General features: G+C 44.9%; 1 protein-coding gene across 1 annotated transcript; it reads right to left on the bottom strand.

The window, feature by feature from the left end:
* Positions 1-12,616: 12,616 nt before the first annotated feature.
* KPNA2 (karyopherin subunit alpha 2) lies at positions 12,617-19,360 on the bottom strand. Its single transcript, XM_064395259.1, has 11 exons — positions 19,282-19,360; positions 18,411-18,521; positions 18,184-18,321; positions 17,224-17,312; positions 16,169-16,437; positions 14,935-15,029; positions 14,587-14,850; positions 13,740-13,973; positions 13,476-13,658; positions 13,218-13,367; positions 12,617-13,111 (listed from the first exon to the last, which is right to left on the bottom strand). The coding sequence occupies exons 2-11, from the start codon at positions 18,477-18,479 to the stop codon at positions 13,019-13,021; spliced, it is 1,584 nt and encodes a 527-aa protein (XP_064251329.1). The 5' UTR covers positions 18,480-18,521; positions 19,282-19,360; the 3' UTR covers positions 12,617-13,018.
* Positions 19,361-21,185: the final 1,825 nt, after the last annotated feature.

Genomic DNA, 21,185 nt, shown 5'->3' with positions numbered 1-21,185 from the left:
AGGCAGAGCACAAGAGAAAGCATTGGTTCAGTGCTTTGCCACTGCTTCAGAAGAAAAGAATTTGAAACAAAGTCTAAGCAGCATTTACTATAAAACATGAACTATATACTTATGGATTTTATGGCTTTACACTGCAATGAAACAGTTAAGAAGTTACTTTGTAATGGTTATGTAAATTCACACACACACACACACACACCCCAAAGACATTCCAGGTGTCCTGATTCTTGCATTTAAAAAAAGAAAAAGAAAAATCAACATTTGTAATTGAAGGTCATGCTATTAAAGTTTCAATCTGTTACAAATTCACATATCCTTTTCTCAAACCAAGTATAAAACAAAGTATATAAAGCAAATGACTGATGGTTTGCAAATATTGCAACATTACCTGGCCACTGCTAAACTGAACAGAAAAGCAAAAACATAAAACTACTTTTCACATACTTAACATATTTCTAGATTTTTCCTAACATGATTATTCATTCCTAGGGTCTTGCATTGCCCTTTGGACCCAATATTCAATAATTCTGATATAATTTGACAAAAGTGCTTAATGTTATATTAAACATAGAATTCTTTCTACATGATCTTTTTCTAATGGATAACTAGTGTGTCACACATTAATTGAAATGCCAATATTTAAAAAACCCTTTGGGATTAAATACAGTATTTCATTGTTCAGTAGTTATATGAACATTTTAATGCTTTCATTAAAAGTGTTTTTTAAAGGTCATGAAGCATACTTGGTTTCAAACTGCTTTTCAGAAAGGAACTTGCTGAACTATAAATTTTTCTAAGGTTTTTGGACAAGCTGCTCACCTTTCAGTGAAAACACTGTGATATATTGCAAGTGTTAGAGCATTAAGTGACAGTCTGTGCATTTGGGTCAGCATGTAAAATGTACTGCCTGCGGGATGGCTGCTACTGCTGTGCATTTTTCTTTAATATGTGCCATATTTGATTTTATTTACTTAATTTTTAAACACCCGACATGACTTGAGCGCTTTTACAAATAAAGCCAAATACACCAGTGACACATGGGACAGTGCTGTAGAGCAGGTACAGGGGGTGAAGAGGGGCTCCAGCTCCATCAGCCTGGCAGGGCTGGGTCCCAGCTAGGTCAGGACCTCGTGTCCCTAAGGTGGGGAGAACAGGCTGGCCCCGGGCACACAGAGACACCAGCTGCCAGCTGCTGCTCCCTCCCTTCTCTCTTTGTCCCAGGGGCACAAGGGCCGTGCCTTGGGTGTCCCACAGCTGTTTGTGTCCTGTCCTATCTCCCACTTCTGGTGGGAAATGAGGATTTTCACTCACTGTTCCCTTCGCTGAGTAGAACTGGCAGGCAGGATTTAAGCTGAGTGGTTTGTGAGGGACCAGAGTGAGATCTGCAGGCAGCAGATGAAGGGAAGCCTGGCAGAGCACCAGGAGCTGCAGTGGTGAAGGGGACTGGCAGTCCCTGGTGGTTGAAAGTGCTGCTTTCCCAACCAAGGAATCCCACTGGAATGTTATGATCCAGAGGTTCTTGAGCCAGCACAATCCCCCAATTTCTCAAAATATTCTCAGATTAACAGAACTGATGTCTCCCTGATCCTGCTTTCGCTTTCAGAAGCCAAGAGTTTGCAGCAAACTGTGTATTTATGCAGTTCCATTTCAGGAGGTTTCACTCTCCTGTGAGAGAGACAAGCGAATCCCTTCAGAGCTGCTGACAAGAGCCCCATGCTCCAGGGCAGGCTGGTACCCCTGAGCAGCACATCCTTGCAAGATGAGGTAGCTCGCTGGGACCCGCAGGGATGGGAGTGCCTTGCATCACCCTGCAGCTCATTTTGGATGACAGCCTTGCTGCTGGATTTGGGAATTCAATCCAGCCTTCTTCAGGCAGAGCTTCACAGCTGAGCCACCCCCTAAAGGATTGGAGGAAATGTGTAGAGACGGGGCAAGGTCAGGTATCTTTAGGACACCAACAGGGTGCAAAATCCATAAGGAGAAAATAAAGTAATAGTTGGTATCATTATGATATCAATCTGGTGGTATTGGTGTCATATGGGTGAAACTTTGAAGAAATATTTAGGAATACAAAAATTTCTTCTGTTCCATGGCTGCACAAAAAAGGGCTTTGATTTCTTGAGTTTGCCAAGAGGAAGAAGGAGCAGATTTTCCTTTCACAGGTAGTTCTCAAAGGATTTAGTGGTTCTGGACATTGGGAAATGTGTACAAACATCTTTAACCATAAACTGTTCATTTTCAGAAGAGGATGGTTGTAGTCAATTTTTTAGAGGTGAGGTCCTCCCCATCTTTAGAAATGGAAGAGCATACTGGAAACTCATTCCTCAGCATGTGGAATGTGCTCAAAGCAAATCAACATTTAAGAGTTATATTCCATTTATTTCTATATGTAGGTTTAATCACAGCACAATCCTTCAGCAGTAATGAGAGCTGGCTGGTATTATATCACATTCTTCCCTTGTTTCTGTAGAGGTATCAAGAAAGCAAGAGAGCTCTGCCCCTATTATTCTGATTTTGTGAGTTAATTAAAAGGTTAAAATTATTTTTCTGAGACAATGAAAAAAAAAATCTGGATTATATTTACTTCTACTAGCCATCATTTAGTAAATTTCCCAGAGCCTGACATGGTTGACATGGTTGCCATTATAGACACCACTCCTGGAGATCATGGAGTTAAAGATGATTTGATCAGTAGAGAATCCCACCTTCATTTCTTCTTTCTCTATGATGTATTCCCACTGAATGTGCAACTGATAATGCTAAATGCCTATTTTGCCACCTAATGGTGTAGTTCTGAGAAATAAAGTAATATAGCAGATTACATCTAGGCAATCCCAAAGATTTTTAATTGATCAGGTTTAATTCCATCTAGAAAGAGATACATTTGAAATATTTATGAAAGTCTGTTCCCTTTCTTATCACATCAGTATTTTTCTTTTTTTTGGTAAAGCTCTGTTAATCTGGCAAAAAAAAAAAATTAGAAAAATGAAATTGTGAAGAATGATGAATGTTTGTTCCAGCAGTTTTCTCTGCCTCTTTGTTAATTTGCCTGATTAACTCATACCCTTTCAAAGCATTCATCAACACCTTTGCTTGCAAAGGGCATTGTTCTCCTGCTCTACCTCTTTGGCACAGGTTTTTCTCCTAAACCTTCCCTAAGCCAATCATAACTTCTTATGTAGCTAATGTACTTCCTGAATTCATTGCAGATCCATCACATTTTTGTCCTGTTCCTGGATGGAATTCTGTCCTCCATGAGGCTTTCTGTTACCTTCCCTGCTGCTCTTCTGTGCTAAAGGAGCAAACCCTACTGCAGTCGTGTATAAAATGCTTCTGCATTTCAGGAATCAAAATAAGGAATAGAAAATTTCACCTGGTAAAGATTCCTTTTTTCCCTTTGCAGATTATGAAAATTGTCAGACTGGAGGATTATTTGTGTTGCTGCTGAATGGAACAAACTACATTAAAGCATTGAGATGCTTAAATATCTGGTTTTACTCTGTCTCTGTTGCTGCTCGGAGACAAAGAGAGTTAACCCAGCAGAGGAGGACAAACCTATCAGAGCCCTGGGATGAAGAAACATGTCTAGACAGGGGCTCTGGTTCTCACTAAGGCTCCCTTTGGCATGCAGAGACAATGTTTATGCAAGAGGTCAAGAATCAATCCATTTCTCAAGCTGGAGCTGGAGATGAAGCTTTTCAGGAGAAGAAACTAGGAAGGAAATCTCCACCCATGTGCTGGCTACTGGGAAAGGGGACAGCAGCTTGGAGCAGAGACACTGTGGCCCTCTGAGACAGGATGTGTCTTGGGGAAATGATGTGTCTCTGAAGGGAAATGACTGCAGCTGTGGCTACAAAAAAAAAATGCATGAGCTTCCATATCACAGGATTTTCCAGTGGTTAGTCACTAAGATAACTTCTAAGTCCATCCATCCAGAACAGATTAGTAACTGATGCACAGATATTCCATGCAATTCTCTAGCCATGTTATTTCCTCATCATGTCCTGCAGGACAGCCCTATGCTAATGTGACTTTAGCAGAAGAAGAAAAGAGAGATTTTAGAGACAGGCATTGAACATGGAATAAATAGATGTGTTGTATTTTATTACTAGACAGGGGCTGAAATCCACTTTCTGAGAGGGGAAAATCTATAGTGAAAAACCATGTCCTGGACAAAAGATTGGAGGTGACACCCATGTGCCAGCCCAGCCCCTTGTCTAGCTGATGTCACCCCTGTTCTCTGCTGCAGGATGTGTCTCCCAGCCCAGAATCTAGTGGCAGGTGCTGCACAGCATTTTGAGAGCCTAGAACACAGGAGAGAGCCCAGCTTCAGTCTTCAACACAATGATGTGTCTTAGGCTTAAAATACATTCCCCGATTTGTCTTGATTCAAAATCAATGAGACTGCTGACTTGAAGTACAAAATCAGCTTCCAATAGTCTTGGGCCAAAAAAAAAGGTCTCTGTCTGAAGAATATTTCCTTTATTCTTCTGTGATTTCCACTTATTTATCCATAGGACACTACCAATAATACAATTTATTTTCCAGATTCTTGGGCAATTGGCTTTGTCAAGTGCTCTGAGAGGTACGTGCTAAATATACCAAGTTAAATTAGGGAGGTTTCCTGAAAAACCACATGTTCCCTTGTGCAACTGCTCTGTGCAACTTTCTCGTGTTGTGAATGAAGCAACTGTAGAATCTCATCTTTAGATTTCCTTGGCTGATACAAAACAGGTTCCTAGAAGGCCTTACAGAAGAAGACAGCTGGAAACAGTCTCTTCTGAGTGACATGCATCAAGAACTCAGTTTACTGCTGGGCTACAACATCTGTCTGCAGATAGTGTCTGATTCAATCTGACACTGTGTGTATTGTCCCAGAGCTCAGACAAATGAGGTGTTTTGAAGAAGAATCTCAGCCCAAATAAGTATTTAAAGAGTTGACTTACAGCACTGTTTTAAACAAGCCACATTATTTAGCCACTAAAGGAACATCAAACCTTCTCCAATCTTTCATATTCCCTGTGACCCAGCATCAGTTTGAAGTCATTATTTTGTCATCTGCAAAAGGTGAGCTGTAAAATCTCCTGTACTGCAAATCTCTGAGCTTTAATTATGGTGGTGATGCTGAGAGCAGGGAGCCACTGCTGGGGATGCCAGGGGCTGACTCAGCCCTGCTGCTGTAAACTCACCCTCAGCCACTGTGACCAGCAGTGATGCACTGGCAGGTGCTGCCCTGTTAAATCAGCCCCTGCTCTGCCAGGTAACACCCAGCTGGCACCACAGCCCCTGCTTAATGCTTTGGAAGAAGCAACAAATGCTCTGTGATGCAGCTTCCAGCCATGCAGCCGTGGCAAGCTGAGAAGCCTTCCTGGCTCTCCAAAAGCCCTGGAGCGTTGTCTGATAAGCCTTGGTAATTTGGCATAATTAGCCAGTTCTCCCTGGCCATCATGAATTATCCAAATATCCAGAGATGAATGTTCCAAGCTGTCCAGAATTCCACGTGTCAGGGCTTATGGTGAGGTTTAAGAGGAGCAATTTATCCCATTCCAACCTGTTGCAGGGACTGTGGCTGTTAGACACAAATGCAGCCACAGATAGGCACGAGGCTGGCAGCAGACTCCTCTCATGTTGGCAGGGAGAGCATCTTGGGGCAGTGTAAGTCACTTAAAACAGCCCTCACCTCATAGTTCTGATTCTCTCTTTCTTCAAGCAAGTGGAAGTTTTTCCATGTGTGTCACTCAAGTTGCTTCCAAGTATTTCCATTCAAGAGAAAATATTAATTCCAGGAAATGTATCAAGTTATAACAATATTGTCTAGTCCTACAGGTAGTTGAATGTGCAAGGTTCAAACCCAAAAATAGCTCACAAAGCCTTAACCCCATGGGATGATTATTTTCTGCCATGGGGAAGCAGACACTAAGGTCAGCTCAGCACTCTCAGATGTGCAAACCACATCTCCTCACAGTTCTGGGAATTGCTGAAAGGAGCTCGGGCTGTCTGGCTTTGGAAACACTCTGCTTTGTCTTACATGAAGTCTGGAGACATTTTTAAACAAGCTACATGAAAACTAAATCCATAAATAAGCTCAGTCATGACACAAAAGCATTTGCAGGTTCAATAAGCTCAACAATTCCTCTTTTTTAAAAGAAATCTTTTTCCTAAAACCTTCTGAACTGCGAAAATACCTAACCTATCCACAGGCTGTACTGGCTTCTTTTGTGCTTTTTTTAACAAAATCACCTGCAACTCCACTGTGAAATCAATTTGAGAGGATTTAAGATAAAGTTATCTCTAAAAATACCTCTCAAATATTTCATTTTAACAGTCACAAAGCAAGGTTTTATACCAGATAAGAACAGCTCAGATATTTAAGTAGGTTAGTGGGTCTAGTGAAGCGCTAAAAGTAACCCAAAGCAAAATCTGTCACCATGTATCTTGTTCATTCCTTTATTCCACTCTTGAAACCCTTTAAAATAGAACTGGAGGAAAGGTAGTTTTCTCCTTTTCTCTTTAGCATTAATATTCAGGGGCAACATGTCTAATTAGGCAGTGTGTCTAATGAGAGATGGGAGGGCTTGGATCCAGTCAGACACAATCACCCTGCAAGCAGACACACACAGCCCCTCTGTGCACATGTTCTCACTCACTGACTGCAAAATTCTGGCTTTTTTGAGCAAATGTCATCTCCCATTTGTCCTGCAAAGCACTGCACAGTTTGGTTGCTACAAATTTCACAAACCCTTGGATTATGTTGCTAGAAAGACATTATGTTCCAATTTGGGTCCAATACGCAGTGGGTTGGCTATGAGGAAGTAAAATTTCAGTTAAAATGGTTTTGTTGGGTTTTTTTATGTCATGCTTATTCCTGGGTTGCTTTTTTTTTGGGTTTTTTTTTTGTAACTACAGCATGCTGAATTCTGTTGACAGCTGCAAATCTGCTGTGCAATACAGCAGATCAAATTTTGTGTCCTGCAGCAGGGCAGGATATCTGCATGAGCTCTTGGTTGTACTGAACAGAAAAGTTTTTAAAGACAGTTTGGACTAAAGCTGCAGGAGTGGGCTAATCTGATTTTTCTTAAGTAATTTCTAGGATCAGTTGCTATTAAAATTGGATTTATTAAAAATTATTAGGTCCCCATTGTCAGTCTCCCTCAATCCCCTCTGTTTTGCCTTTCTGAGTTAGTTTACATCTTGCAGAGTTGTTCCACTCCCCCTCTGCTTACATTTTCCTTCCCTAATCCCTGTCTGGCCTCAGACTGCAGGTGTTGATGTACACTTAAGTACAGTTGGGGTAATAGCTTCAGTTTAAGGAACTACATAAACCAGTATTTGTACACAGATGACAAATTCCTGCTCCATTCAAGTCTGCAAAGCAGTTCTTCAGAAGTGGAATGTGGCTGTCCTGCCTGTCCCATCCCCCTGCCCTTATTTCCCTAGATTGGTAATGTTCCCTCTCTTATATGTTATATGAACTGCAGCAATTGGGTTTTTTTAGCCATTAGGGGAAAGGAAATGACATATGGAGAGAATTCAAGTCCCTCCTCATTCCTAGAGAGTCTATCCAGAAAGTCAGTGTGCTGAGCTCCATCCAAGTGTCGTTTCCTGCTCAGAACTGGGAAGGGGAGCTGGAGGTGGGAGGAGAGAGGGATACGTAACATTAAATTGCTGCTTCTGATTAACAGCACATTCTGCACACGATTTCACAGTATTGCTTTGAACAGAACTGAGCCTCTGCAGTCCAAATATGTGTAGCAATCCACTGATGAAAGAGCTATTTTTACATCTGTTTCATATAGTGGGTAAAAATGAAGTGACTGGGATGGTGGAAATGTGCTTTGGAGATTACTGAGGATTTTCTGATAACTTTGTACCTCCAATCTTCCATATGCCCACAGAGCATTATTAATACTCCTGGTGGTACAGCTATTTTACCACTGTGAAGCTGCACACAAAGCAATCTGTTACAGAGAAAAAAATAGACAGCTTTGCACTATTGTATATATTTTAATATATAAATGTACATATGACCCTGTGATTTATATATATACACACAAAAAAAATCAGACCTTCAAAAGATGACCCCATGATTTTCATTTCACATTGCAATGCAAATTGAGAAAGATATGAAATAAAGGAGAATGAGTCCTCATTAGAAGCTCAACAAAAGAGGCAGTGTAACTTGAATCACTCCCCCACAGTGAAGTCAGTGCCATTGATTTTGCTTTCAGTGTGTCAGTCAATTGAAACTCTGTTCCTGCTACGTGATTTACACACCACTTCTGGAGCTGGCCCATTGTTTTATTCAAATGATCAGCACAACGTTTTAATGTGGTCGGGCAAGTTGTGCTTGGTAAGAACTAACAGGATTTCTCTCCATCCTGCTTTATTTTTTTCTCTCCCCTCCTCATCCCTTTGAATCCCAACGTCACTTCCCTCCAGCCATGGCACCCAGGGCAGTGGGTGAGCTGCAGCCTGGAGAGGGGCACGAAATCTCCTGAGGAAGAGCATCCATTTCCTGGAGCCAGCCTGAGACAGACAGTGCTCTGCAGTCGGGGCAGGACTGCAATCCAGCCACCCTTAATCCATAGGAAGTGCTGTAAACTCACAGCAAATCCATTCTCCCTCAGCTGGCCGCAGGCTGAGCTCTGCCCGCCTCATGTCGGTGCCATTCCCTGGGTCAGTGAGAAGAAGGTGTTTGACAAACACAGCTCTGCACACCTGGAGCAGGAATGTTCTTGTGAATGGTTTGGCCTGAAATTTCCAGTTTCGGGGGGTGCACCCTCCCAGCCTAAGGAGGGGGTCCCCTAATTCCCTCTTAGCCTTTTTTCCTAACGATCCTCTGAAGGCCAAAGGGTTAATGTGTTTCCTGTTAGGTTTTAAGTGAAAGTCCTAACATTTTCCTCTATGGGTCAAATATAACTAAACACAATTAACCTTAATTAATTACTTCTGTTTTGACTAACAGTGCCTCCTCCCGAATTTACACACCTTATGAAGTTTAGACCTGTACTTAAATCTACATCATACCTTATCAAAACATACCTTATCAATGCTCCTGGGATAACCCCATATTCAGCACAAGGATAACAGTGACCAGAGGTGCCATGGGTTAACTACAGGGACAGACATCAGGATTCCCAGGCTCCAGGTAAATTCTGCCAGCAGCTTTCTGAATGTCTGTGGGTAACTTTTGTCTCAGTTTGCTCTGCTGCAAAATAGATTTAGAAACAGAGGAGATCTGTGAAATATTGTTGGGTAGTGAATTCCTTTTCCTGCAGAACTACAGCTGCTTCTTGCTGCTGATACACCACTGTGGTTCTGTGCAATTTAAATCATTCTGGATGGAGTAGCAGGAAGCAGCTTTGCTTCAGAGAATACTTCAGTCTAATTCACAGGAAAAGAAAAAAATAGATTTCTACTGATTTAACCATTCCTAACTTTCCCACAGTTTAAGCTGTTTTTCCTGCAGGGGAAAGGGAACAGAACTGCAGGCCTGCAAAGTCCCAGCTCTCCTTCCAGAGCCTGGCACCTTGGGGACCAGCAAATGGAGCAATCAGCCAGGCAGCATCTGCTGCCATCAGAGTTTCAGAGGCAGTTACGTTTGCTGAGATCTCAGACTGCAATCTTGCCCTCACTCCACAGATAAAACAGCATTAGCAACAACTGCATTCCAAGCCAGTTGATGTCAGCAGGGGTCTGTTATTGTTGCTCTCAGCACAGAGGAGTTGGCAGACTGACACACAGGCCACCAGACATTGATTCCAGCCCTTGTCCTGAATAAGGCATTTGACGAGCTCTTAAATCTGACTGGGCCATGCACCAAAAAAAAAAAAATTTAAAAAATCACCCCCAAAAAACCAAACCAAACAACCTAAAAACCAGGAGCAATAACAATTCTCCTCTTCCTTTTTGCTCCTACCACTTTTTTGAAGCTAGAGACGTATCCTCATGGGTGACTGTGATCCTAACCTCAGAAATAGTTTGCATTTTCTTAGAATAAGGAGTGACTCACCCCAGTCACTTACTCATAACCATTGTAGATTGTTGTTTGTGGAAATACATGCTGCCAACAGGGTTCACTCGTGGATAGGCTGAACACTTTTTTTTTTGGATAAAAACAGTCTCTGGCCCTAGAAAGTTAATTATTGAGCCACTGAGCTGTCAGGCATCTAAAGACCTTGCAGTGTTCTATTATTAACTCAATATATTGGATAAATCTGAAATAAGTAATGCAGAAAAAAAAGAAACTGAGAGAATGCTCTTGAACAAGTGTTGTGCATTTACTAGATACAGACACACAAAAGCCAAATTACAAATGACAAATGCTAAAGAGCAATTAAGGGAGTTGTGTTTTGACGTAAGGGTATTCAGATTTTAAAGGGGCTTTAAAAGGCTGTATCTTATGTTCGATATTTAACCTAGCTAAAGACTTGGGAGTTAGCAGAGAGCTGCTCAGTAACCACACGGAGCGCCCCGCAGCCGTAGCTGGGTGGATTTTATTCGGGAAATGGAGCAGATCCCACCTGAGCATTCCCGGTGGATATTCCCACCTCGGGCACCGCCCTCTGCCGGCCCCGCGCCGCCCCACAGCGACACAAAACTGTCCCTGCAGCTGTGCCCCCCCAGACCCCAGAGAGCACAGCTCAGTAGGGCTGACTTTGCATAATTGCTCTTAGACAGGTTAATTCTTTCAGTTCTCTACAGTCACATAGGAAATAATAATATTCTAACTGATGCTTTTATGTCATGGGTTTGACAATAGAGCAAAGGACACAGAGGTTCACTGCAGGTGCAGAAATGCCCCGTTTGGTTGTTTCTGCCCCAGAAGGTAAAGGCTGCACCATTGCAAGGCTGCTCCTTTCCCCTGTGCACGGGTCTGACCATCCCAGACTCTGGGCCCAGGGGAGCTGTGGGACCCTGGTGGCACTGATCCCCCTCCAGCCCAGGGGCAGCCAGGGCTGGAACAGACCCCAGGCACAGTTCAGCCTCTTTAGGCACCCACAGAACGGCTTGGTACATGCTACAGCTTTTTTGGAGCTAAAGAAAACCAGTTGAAGTGGTAGAGGCCAAAGTATGAAGGTCACCATGAATCAGTTCAGGATGGTGTGGTTTTTACAAGCCAGTGTCCTTTGTGACAGGTAGAATCTGCAAGCCCTGCTGGTGCATCAGTGACAGCAATGTGTCACCAGGACCATGCTCTGAGCTGGAAGCAGGAACTCCCACAGCTCCAACAGCCCAGCAGGACAATCATTATGGCAGTGACTCACAGAGATTGCTCTGCACAAAACAGTATTGTTGCTAACAAGATGTATAGGACCGTAGATACAGACAAATTATCTGCTGCCCTTTGTAACTTTATCACAACCCAGCAACGCCAAAGCTCCAGGGAGATCCCAGGGATGGATGTCATCAGCAGCCTCCAGTCAGGGAGGGAGCCAATTACCATCAAGTGTGGGATAGGGAGCAGCAGACCCGCCCCACACTAATGAAAGCAAGAGTGACATCATCTACATTAGCAATAACACATTTAAAGAGATCTTTGTTAGCAGCACACAAGAGTGAATTCTTCATGAAGCACACCTGATCTTCCCTGGATTGCCAAAGAGTTACACCCAAATCCACTTTTCTACCCATCTGCACTTCAAAATAAACTCGGAAGCATACAAAAGGTGACTAATACTGGAGACAAAACCTGATTCTATCAGGTTCACCTAGCAGAATAAAGGGGTTTTTTTTTTGTTTTGTATTTGAGGTTTTTTAATTCCCCTCCACCCATAAAGGTGAAAACAAAGCCAGTGGAAACTGGGAGAATTGCCTACATATCAGAATTTCCCCCATACCTTTTATTAGTAAAAGTGACACGCTGTGGTCCAATTAAGTCATGTTTATGAAACATCTAGCCCTGAACTCTGACCTCTCCTACACCATCTTTGGAGCTAGAGACACTCAGTAAGCTGAGACAATATAGTTATTCCAGCAGATTTGACTCCTGGGAGGGTCAAGTTAAGTACCTCAATCCAAGTTTTTCTAAAAAGCTGGAAAACAGAACTACAGTTCTTCCTCTCCACTCAAGACTGCTTCCCCTCCAAACCCCACCCTGCACAACCCCTTTAAAGGACAAAAGGGGTTCCTGTAATGATTTTAGCAATAAAAGGATAGCTGATTGCAAGACAAAGCCTTCACTTTTGCTCTCTAGGGCAGGCAACTGCTTCAAAGCATTTCCTATGCTCTGTCCTAAGGATACCTGAACATGTATGGAACTGGTTAACTGCTGTACTTGCCTCTACTCCACACTATTACTTACAGTTAAGCAGCACTACTAGTCTTTAAATAGTTCTCCAAGAGGCTGAAGCCAGTTTAGCTCAGCTATGCACAGGGTAAGATGAATCAGATTTCTACAGGAAGTACCTGGAGAGAAGCAGCAGTTCCTTGGTCCTGTAATAGAAGGCTGCTCTATGCAGAAATCAGAGCTTGGGGTCACCAGGCTGCTTTAAACCCACCATCTTCAGCATTGAATCTCTCATAGTTTAGACCTGCATTCATGCCATTATCTATTTTTGACTCAGTTTACTTACCCAATCAGTCAGCTTTTGAGAGAGCAAGCGACACAGTTCAATTTGATGTACTGACAATACTTTATTGAACTTCAAGTAAGTCTTCCTTAAAAGCCTGTTCAGTGTACTTATTACTGCAACAGGTCATGTAGAAGGTAAGAGGCTGTGGGGAGGCCTGCAGAGCAGTGGCTCAATGCTTTGTGTGAGGCCTGAACTGCTCACATGCTCTTTCCCCAGACAAGGACAGAAACAGGAAGTATTTACAAGTGTATCTCACAGAATGAGGTTTACATTTAAAAATTCACAGATACATATAGAGTTTGAACTGTTCAAGTATGTTTCAGTTGGACAAAGTGCTACAGGACACAGAAGAACCAGTAAAGGCAAGAGGAACTATTAAGACAAAGAGGTGGCAGTCATCTGTGTGCTAAACCACTTGTAGGTGGTTGCAGTATAAGCAAGACCTAGAAGTTGAAAGAATTTGGGGTACTGTCCTGGATTTGGAAAGTGTAGCTGTCAGCAGTAGAGTCTGGTACAACATTTTGGTCTTCCTCTTCCTATAAGGAAAGAAAAGAAGAAGGTTAGAATAGCAGTAGCATTTGAATCTAGTAGTCAGTGCTGGAAGAGGTAATAAAAGTGGAAGAGACCCCTGAAGCCACTTACTTCTGCTGAGAAATATTTCTCAATGATGGAGGATGAGGCCCTGTACACTTGTTCATTTTCATGTGACTGGAGAGCTTCAATTCTGTCTAGACCCCCACACTCCTCAATCATGAGGCAAAGCTTTTCAGTCTCATTAATCTTCTCAGCAGCCTGCAACAGAAAAGTGTGGAATTACCTCCAGAAAGATATACAGCAGCAGTGACTGGAAAGCCATTAGCAATAACATGCACAATAATCAAATACACTGCATCCACATACCAAGAAGATGTTGGAAACTGCATCCAGGATAACAAGCACAGTTTTGCTGTCTTTAGTTGAGAGAAGATTCAGTAGGGGTTCAAGAACACCAGCCTGAACAAGGTACACGATCTGGTCAATTGTTCCACCACTTGTGTAGTTTGTCACAGCCCACACAGCTTCCTTCTGAGATTTGAAATCCCCCTGCCAAGGTAAAAGCAGAGTGTTTGAGCACAGAGAGGTAATAGGAAAAGGCTCAACATGGTAAATATAGGCTTTGCTTACCTTCCTCAGAACACCAATGAGATAAGGCACAAGTCCGTGGTCTACAACTCGCTGGATCTGATCCTGACGCCCAGCAGTGATGTTGGACATTGTCCAGGCTGCTTCTTTCTGAATGTTGTTTTTATGATGAGAAAGGAGACTTGGAAAGACAGCCAGTGCTCCTGAGTCAATGACAACCTGTGTCTGCTCATCAGTACCAGTGACAATATTTCCTATGGCTCTTAGTGAAGGAGTCTGAAACAAAGATGAATGGAATACTTAGGAAAATTGTTCAAAACTGGATTATAGCAAACAGCTATACTTGATGGCCACCCACTCTAACCTTCCCAGTTAACATGACTGCTACATATAATAGGGGTTTGTGCTCTTGTTAGCATTCCACAGGCAGACACTCATGTCTGCATGCAGAGACTGCACACCTCCCAAGGCCAGTCTGCAAACAACCACCATGACAGAGCTTAGGGAAACTACCTGCTAAATACTAATGCAGTTTTATTATGCTCTAATTATAGTGTGCACAGAGCACACTTGCGAGCACTGTCCCTAGAATTTGGATCTGAAACAGCAATTGAAAGGCAAGCTTTAGTGAATGTTGACTGTTGTGCTGGCCTGTGAAGTAAATCCAATGATTATGTAAAGCAGCTCGATAGTCATCAGCACCACCAGTCTGCCTCGTGTGGGACAGCACCCAGGCAGGACAGAAACTGATGTCTCACTTCACAAAAATTAGAACACCTGACTCATGTATGAAAAGAGCCATTCAGTTCCATGGACACTACTCTCCCTAACTTGCTTGATTTGAATCATGGCTAGAACTGCACAGCAGCCTGCATATCCAATCACTCACCATTATTGGCAGTTCACTACATCCCAGGAGTCTCACAAGTTGTGGCACCAATCCAGTTTTCACAACAACTTCTATCCTGTCATTGGAGCCGTCTGTGAGGTAGGAAATTGCCCAGCACGTGTCTGCCAGCACCTCAGGGTCATCGTGGTGCAGGAGCCGGACAAGAGTTGGAAGGATCTGCTGGATGGCTTCAATGGGAGGCGCAGGATTCTTGTTGCGACACAGGTTTGAGAGGGTCCACGTAACGTTGCGTAAATAGCCAGACTACAAGGGGTGGAATAAATGGTCAGCAATAATTCACCTAGGTTCTACTCAGTAATTGTAACTTGAATCACTCTGCACACTTACAGCCAGGGAAGAGAGGTCAGGAACAGCGAGGAGACTCAGCAGTGGCTCGATTGCACCATATTTAATAACCAGGTCTCTGTAGGCAGAACCATCCCCTGGAAAAAAAAAAAATCCAGGTGAAGACCAGAACAAACAGAACGTGTGTACACAGAACCACTGTGTGTTAGAGGATTAATTCTTCTAGTCCTTAAGAAAGGCTGGATAGAATAAAATGAACGAGAGGAAAAAAGAACTAGTGCCACAGTTCAGTCACATGACAAGCATGTTCAATCAAGCCACTGAGCTTCACCTTTTGTGTTGGAAGAGGTAATGCAGAGTGTTTTCTATGCAGCTTTTCCTAAGAGTTCATAACCATGCAGGGTCTTGCATGTTTCTTTGGAGACAAATCTAAACCCTACAAAAATTCCCACAATATGGGACTCAAAATGCATTATAACAATCAGCTGCATGATTGGGCACTACACAATAATGCTGACAGCATGTCAGAGTTTGACTGAGAACTCTATTGCAAGGTATAATAAATACCTTATAATTGATTTTAAAACTTTAAGGACAAACTAAGAAAATCCCAATTATTTGAGTCACTGCTTCCTGCCTTCCCCCTTTTAGTCAACACACAGAGCAGAGCTCATTGCTGAGTCACATAAACACTGTGATGTCTGAAAAAGGTTTGTGTTGTAGCATGATTACAGATCCATCAAGCCTGAGCTGAAATCTGGAAGCAGTGCCCACAACACAACCCACAGGTTGGGCCAGGCATTGCATGAGCTCTGAAGAGAAATTTCCTGCTTGCTCTGCAATGCAGGGCATGTCATGACTGGAAAGCCATTGGGGCAGAGCTCCCAGCACAGGGCATGGCACAGCAGGAGTGATGTCCTCCCACCTCAGACAAGGGCACAGGTCTGAATTACAGAATTCAGAGAATTACTAGGTTGGAAGAGACCTTAAAGATGCCCTAACACCTCAACTAAACCATGGCACTCAGTGCCACAGCCAGTCTTATTTTAAACACATCCAGGGATGGTGACTTCACCACCTCTCTGGGCAGACCATTCCAGAACTTTATCACCCTTTCCATAAAAAACTTTCCTAATATCCAGCCTAAATTTCCCTTAGTGCAGCTTCAGACTGTGTCCTCTGGTTCTGTCATTTGCTGCCTGGTAAAAGAGACCAACCCACCTAACTCCAGCCACCTTTCAGGAGGATAATTAGAGTGTGCAGCACAGGGACATACCTGCAATATTCCCCAGGGCCCACACAGCCTGCTCACTGATGTGAGCGTGTGGAGAGGCCAGCAGGGAAATGAAGGCTGGAATTGCCCCTCCATCCACCACTGCCCTGGTTTGCTCTGACGTGCCAGAGGCGATGTTGGTGAGTGCCCAGGCAGATTCAAACTGGATGGGACTGCAGTCTGCTCTGCCCAGGAACGAGACGAACTTTGGAATCAAACCAGCCCGAATTATGTTGTCTATTGGGGGTTGTTTCTCTCTTGAGAGGAGTTTCCTAAGGAGGAAGACAAACAGGAAGCATTATTTTAGCCTACAGACATCTGAACAACAAATTAAAGTCTTAAAAGCACCATATGTAAAAAGCTTAGCATTGTCTTAACGTGCAGAGAAGGCAACACAGCATGAAAGAGAAATGCAGACAAGCTGAACACTGGCTTCCTGGGCCTCTGTTCATACTGGATTTGGCATGCCTTCACTATGTGAGAGGTTCTGTCAGACTCTCAAGTAAAGCAGACCTGCAGGAGTCATCACACATCTGAACTGCTAGAGGCTCCTCAGCAGAGAGAGGTTAGTGACTGCCAGAAGCAGCACTGCAGCAATATGCAAGCTTATTAAAGGATATTTTAGATTTGGAATGAGAAACAAACGTGGCAGACTTCAAAACCCAGCCATCTCACTGTTCACATTATTCTAAGGTGGATTGCCACACTCGTACATACCAGCCCTAAGTGCTAACACAGTTTAAAAGGTACCTTACACTTTGCTATAATAAAGGGTTTACTATCATTACTCCTTCAAATCTAAGGTGACTTCAGTTTAATTTGCCACCACTAGAGCAAATTACTTCTTCCTACTAAAATATTCAGGTACTTGAAATATTCAAAAGCCACATGGTCTCAATAAAACCATGCCTGAGGTATGGGTACCTCAACATGGCATATAAGATGGTGTTTGCTGGAATACTGCCTGATAAGAAAGACATAAGCAGCCACTTAGGCTCATAAGTCAGTTCTCTCCCCTTGCCTTGCACAGCTGAGGTGGTTTCCTCTGAACTGCTTACCTGGCAGCTTGAGTAGCCTGTAGCTGAAGCTCCATGTTGTTACTGTTAACTCCTTTGACTATTTCTTCAACTGACCAGTGTGCCAAAACCTGTACAAGAAAACATTACATGAGTGCTTCACTGGGACTGTCGTGTATTCCTGACCACAGAGAGCTCTGACACAACACCATGAATGGCCCCATTTTACAGCCACCACCATGTGATATTGCAAAACCTCATCAGCTACAGCTTCATCTACAGTTATCTGAACTGCTGAAAGCTTTTTTAACCAAGTGCTTCATACCAGTTTTGCTAGGCTTAAAATGGAGCTGCAGCCACTGATTCCTTCTCAAAAGGCTGACTTAGAACAGAGGCTAGACAGAGTTAAAGAATAAAGTAGGTATTTATGAAAAGGCCTCAATGGATACTCCTTGGGCAGTACAAGAGCCTGGCAAGGGCTACACCAAAGATGAACCCAAAATGGTCACAAAATGGTCACAAGGTCTGACACTTTTATAAGTTTTGGTCCATTTGCATATTGGAGTTAATTGTCCAATTATAGCTTTAGGTTATGAAGTTCCACCCCCTTTATTTTTCTCTCTTCAATTCACTGTTGTTTATACTTTTTGGGCCTGGAGGTTGTAATAGCTGTCCTAGGACAGGATGGAAAAGGATTGTTTTGTCTGCCTACCCTGTGAAGGGAACTTGCCAACACTTAATATGAAGCTCAAAGCTATACACTAAAGCAGCACAGAATCTGAAAAATATGAAAGTTAAATCTTAAGGCATCCCCAGTTGTGTGCAAGAGTGCTGTCCAATGGAGGTGATAATGGTGATAGAGGTGATATCAAATACAGGCCTGAGTTGTTGATGCAGATGTAGCAGTGCTGGCCTGCCCTTGAGAAGGGATTCATGCAGGCCTGGTGCAGGACCTTCGATGGCAAGACCCTCCAAGTGTGCCTATTCCAAGTACACACTTACCTGGTTGCCTTTGTTTTCCTGAAGGGGAGAAGTAGCATCGTCTGGTAAAGTGCTCACATTTCTTCTTTTCAGCATCTGATCATCTTTCTTAGCTTTCCTCAGCTCCACATTGACCTCGATGCGCCGCCTTCGCATCTCCTGGAGGAGAAACACTCAGAGTAAGTTCTTGGCTTTCAAAACTTAGAGACAATGGCTGACTAAAGTACTAATTGCACCAGAGTACTCACTGTGCTGTCCTTTCCTTTGTTCTTGAACCTGTTCAATCGAGCTGATGGTGTATTCTCATTAGTAGACATCTTGCTTGTTAGATTTTTCGAGCGGGACAGAAAAAAACAAGTCTGAAAACAGAGGAAAGGCAAGTTTACTTCACAAAAATTAAATTTTAAAAATTGGATCCATGCTCAAAAATGAGGCAATCGATTGTATTAATATTATAACAACATCGGACTTGATCAACAGCTGTCTCTTTAAACAGCCAGATGTCACAACAAGCTCTAGCATGAACGCAAAAGCAGAAGACAGTCACGCGATTTTAAGATACTTTAAATCAAATACTATTAGTTATTATTTTCAGGAGCAATACAGATTTTCCTTTCCACAGAGAATACACAGACGCTGTTAAATACTATTTTCACTATCACATACCTGCGCTGCACAGGATCCCACCCAGCCCCACCCCGACCTCTCTGGACGAGAGCAGCGAGCTCTCGCAAGGACCCCGGAGGGCGTTTGCACAGCGTCTGCAACCAGCAGCACCTAACAACGGCTACACGGGTAACGAAGCAAACCCCCGCAGCCCGGCCATCCCCAGCATGGGAACCGGCTTCGCTTGGGCCACAGCCCCTCCGGAGCGAGAACCCGCGCTAGGATACACCAGCCCTGTCGCCGCAGTGCAGACAGCGGGAGGCTCCAGAGAGAGGCCCCGGAAGGATTGCAGGCACGGCTCTTTCCAAGAGGGCAGCGCAGGGCCCGCGTCCCTTCGCCCCGGCCCCGGCCCCGGCCCCGGCCCCGGCCCCGGCCCCGGCCCCGGCCCCGGCCCCGGCCCCGGCCCCGGCCCCGGCCCCGGCCCCGGCCCCGGCCCCGGCCCCGGCCCCGCACCTGGGCCGGACGCGCCGCCGCTCGCTCCGCCGCTGCCGCACGCTGCCACTGCCCACGGCCGCCCCACGCGCCATTTAAATTTCCCGCGGCCGCGCGCTGCCATTGGCCAGTTCGAGCCAAAGCAGCCTCCTGATTGGCCGGTTTGAAAGCAGCCCGGCTCGCGATGACGGGGAATGCCCTCCCGGAAGAGCCGCTCGGACGTGACGTGCAGACAAGGTCCGGTACTACAGCTCCCGGCGTGCCCCGCGCCGCCCCACAGAGGCTTGCTGGCGCTACCTGCGCGAGGCACGCCGGGAGCTGTAGTGCGCGGGGCCGGGCTCGCTGATATTCCGGGACGGATGGATCGGAGTGAGGGAATTGTATCCCCGGAGCGGTCTGGCTGTGGTGGTTTGTGGCAGAAACACCCATTCCCTCAAGCAGAGCGCAGATTCTGCCTCAGTAACCAGCGGGGCACCGCAGGGACAAGGGCGTGTAGTGACAGGACGAGGGGGAATGGCTTCAGACCGAGAGTGGGTTTAGATGGGATATTGGGAAAAAATTCTTTCCTGGCACAGGTTCCCAGAGAAGCTGTGGCTGCCCCATCCCTGGAAGTGTCCAAGGCCAGGCTGGATGGGGCTCCAAGCAACCCGGGGTAATGGAGGGTGTCTCTGCCCGTGCCAGGGGGTGGAACTGGATCAGCTTTAAGGTCCCTTCCAACCCAAACCATTCCGTGATTCCGTGATTCCATGGCTCCATGCCTCACGTGTTGTCTCCTAGAAATGTGGTGCACAGAAATGCAAAGAAAAGGGGACATGAGATTGCAGTTGAAAGCAGTTCTACAGCCATCAGGGCAGATGAAAAACAAACCATACGGAATAACAAAAGGGAAGGATTCCTGCCGCTGTGGCATGGCCTGAAAAGGGATGAGATTGTTCCTGATGGTTTGGCCTGCTCATGAGGGATGGAATACAAAAGAACACTGATTTTCACAGGAGACGTTCAAACCAAAGAACTATAGGGAAAACATGACTCTGACAGCAACTCTGACATTTTGAGACACCTATAAGTCACAACACAGAGAAGTGTCAGGTATGCACATCAATGTCTGTGTGCTAAGCCATCACATTAGACCCCTTATGTCAATCTGTAGGTGCACACAGGTGGGGAGGGTGTTTGCTGAGGAGGAGGAATTACCAGTGACATCTCATAGCTGGTTCTGGGCCTTGCAGCAATGAGCTTTGTGAAAAACACCCACCAAAACAAACAGAGCAGGGAAGCCAAGCGAAGAGAAAGTACATTGCTAACAAATTGAGATATTAAACAAGAGTAGTTTGACCAAAAAAAAAAAAAAGAAGGCAGTTTAAAAGCAGAAAAGGAGGTAAAAAACCTGCTTTCCTGAAGGATGGGAAGGCTGGCACGAAGAAATTCCATTGGGCCATGACTCGCTGGCAGTGCATGGTCTGCAGCAGTGAAATCTGGGGGCAGGGATGGGTGTTGAGGGGAGGGAGAGGGCTGGCAGTGCCTGGGATGGCCGAAGGAGTGTGTGCGAGGTGCTGCCAGCGGTGAGGCTGTGAGGGAGGCGACAGCCCAGAGCTTTTACCAGCACAGTGAAGAGACAGAGGTGGAGGGAGACTGGGCAGCTGGGGCAGGACAGCGGCCAAGCTGCGGGTGAGGCTGGGGGGCAGCAGAAGGCGTGTGTGAGGCAAAAGGGCGTGAGGGGTCACGGAGCCCTGAGGAGGTGTGTGTGTGGGGGGGGTGTTCCCTGAGAAGGCCGAGTGTGGAGCCGCCGGGACTGGATGGTGTTACCGGCCGCAGCACCGGAGCCAGCACCGGGCCCCTGAGGGGAACTTTAGAGTCGCCGGGACAGTGTTTGGCGGTGGCCGTGTGTCCCCGGTACAGTGCCTGGCGGCGGCCGTGTGTCCCCG

This window comes from Passer domesticus, chromosome 20 (assembly GCF_036417665.1).
Source record: "Passer domesticus isolate bPasDom1 chromosome 20, bPasDom1.hap1, whole genome shotgun sequence".
Lineage (NCBI taxonomy): Eukaryota > Metazoa > Chordata > Aves > Passeriformes > Passeridae > Passer > Passer domesticus.
Note: the sequence above shows the minus strand (reverse complement) of the source record. Positions and strands in the feature narration are given on the sequence as shown.

Coding starts and splice junctions, on each gene's coding strand:
- KPNA2 (XM_064395259.1), bottom strand. CDS start 18,479: ATGTCTACTAATGAGAATACACCATCAGCTCGATTGAACAGGTTCAAG. Junction 17,313..18,183: donor AGGAAAACAAAGGCAACCAG/GTAAGTGTGTAC, acceptor TTTCTTGTACAG/GTTTTGGCACACTGGTCAGT. Junction 13,368..13,475: donor CAGTTTCCAACATCTTCTTG/GTATGTGGATGC, acceptor TTTCTGTTGCAG/GCTGCTGAGAAGATTAATGA.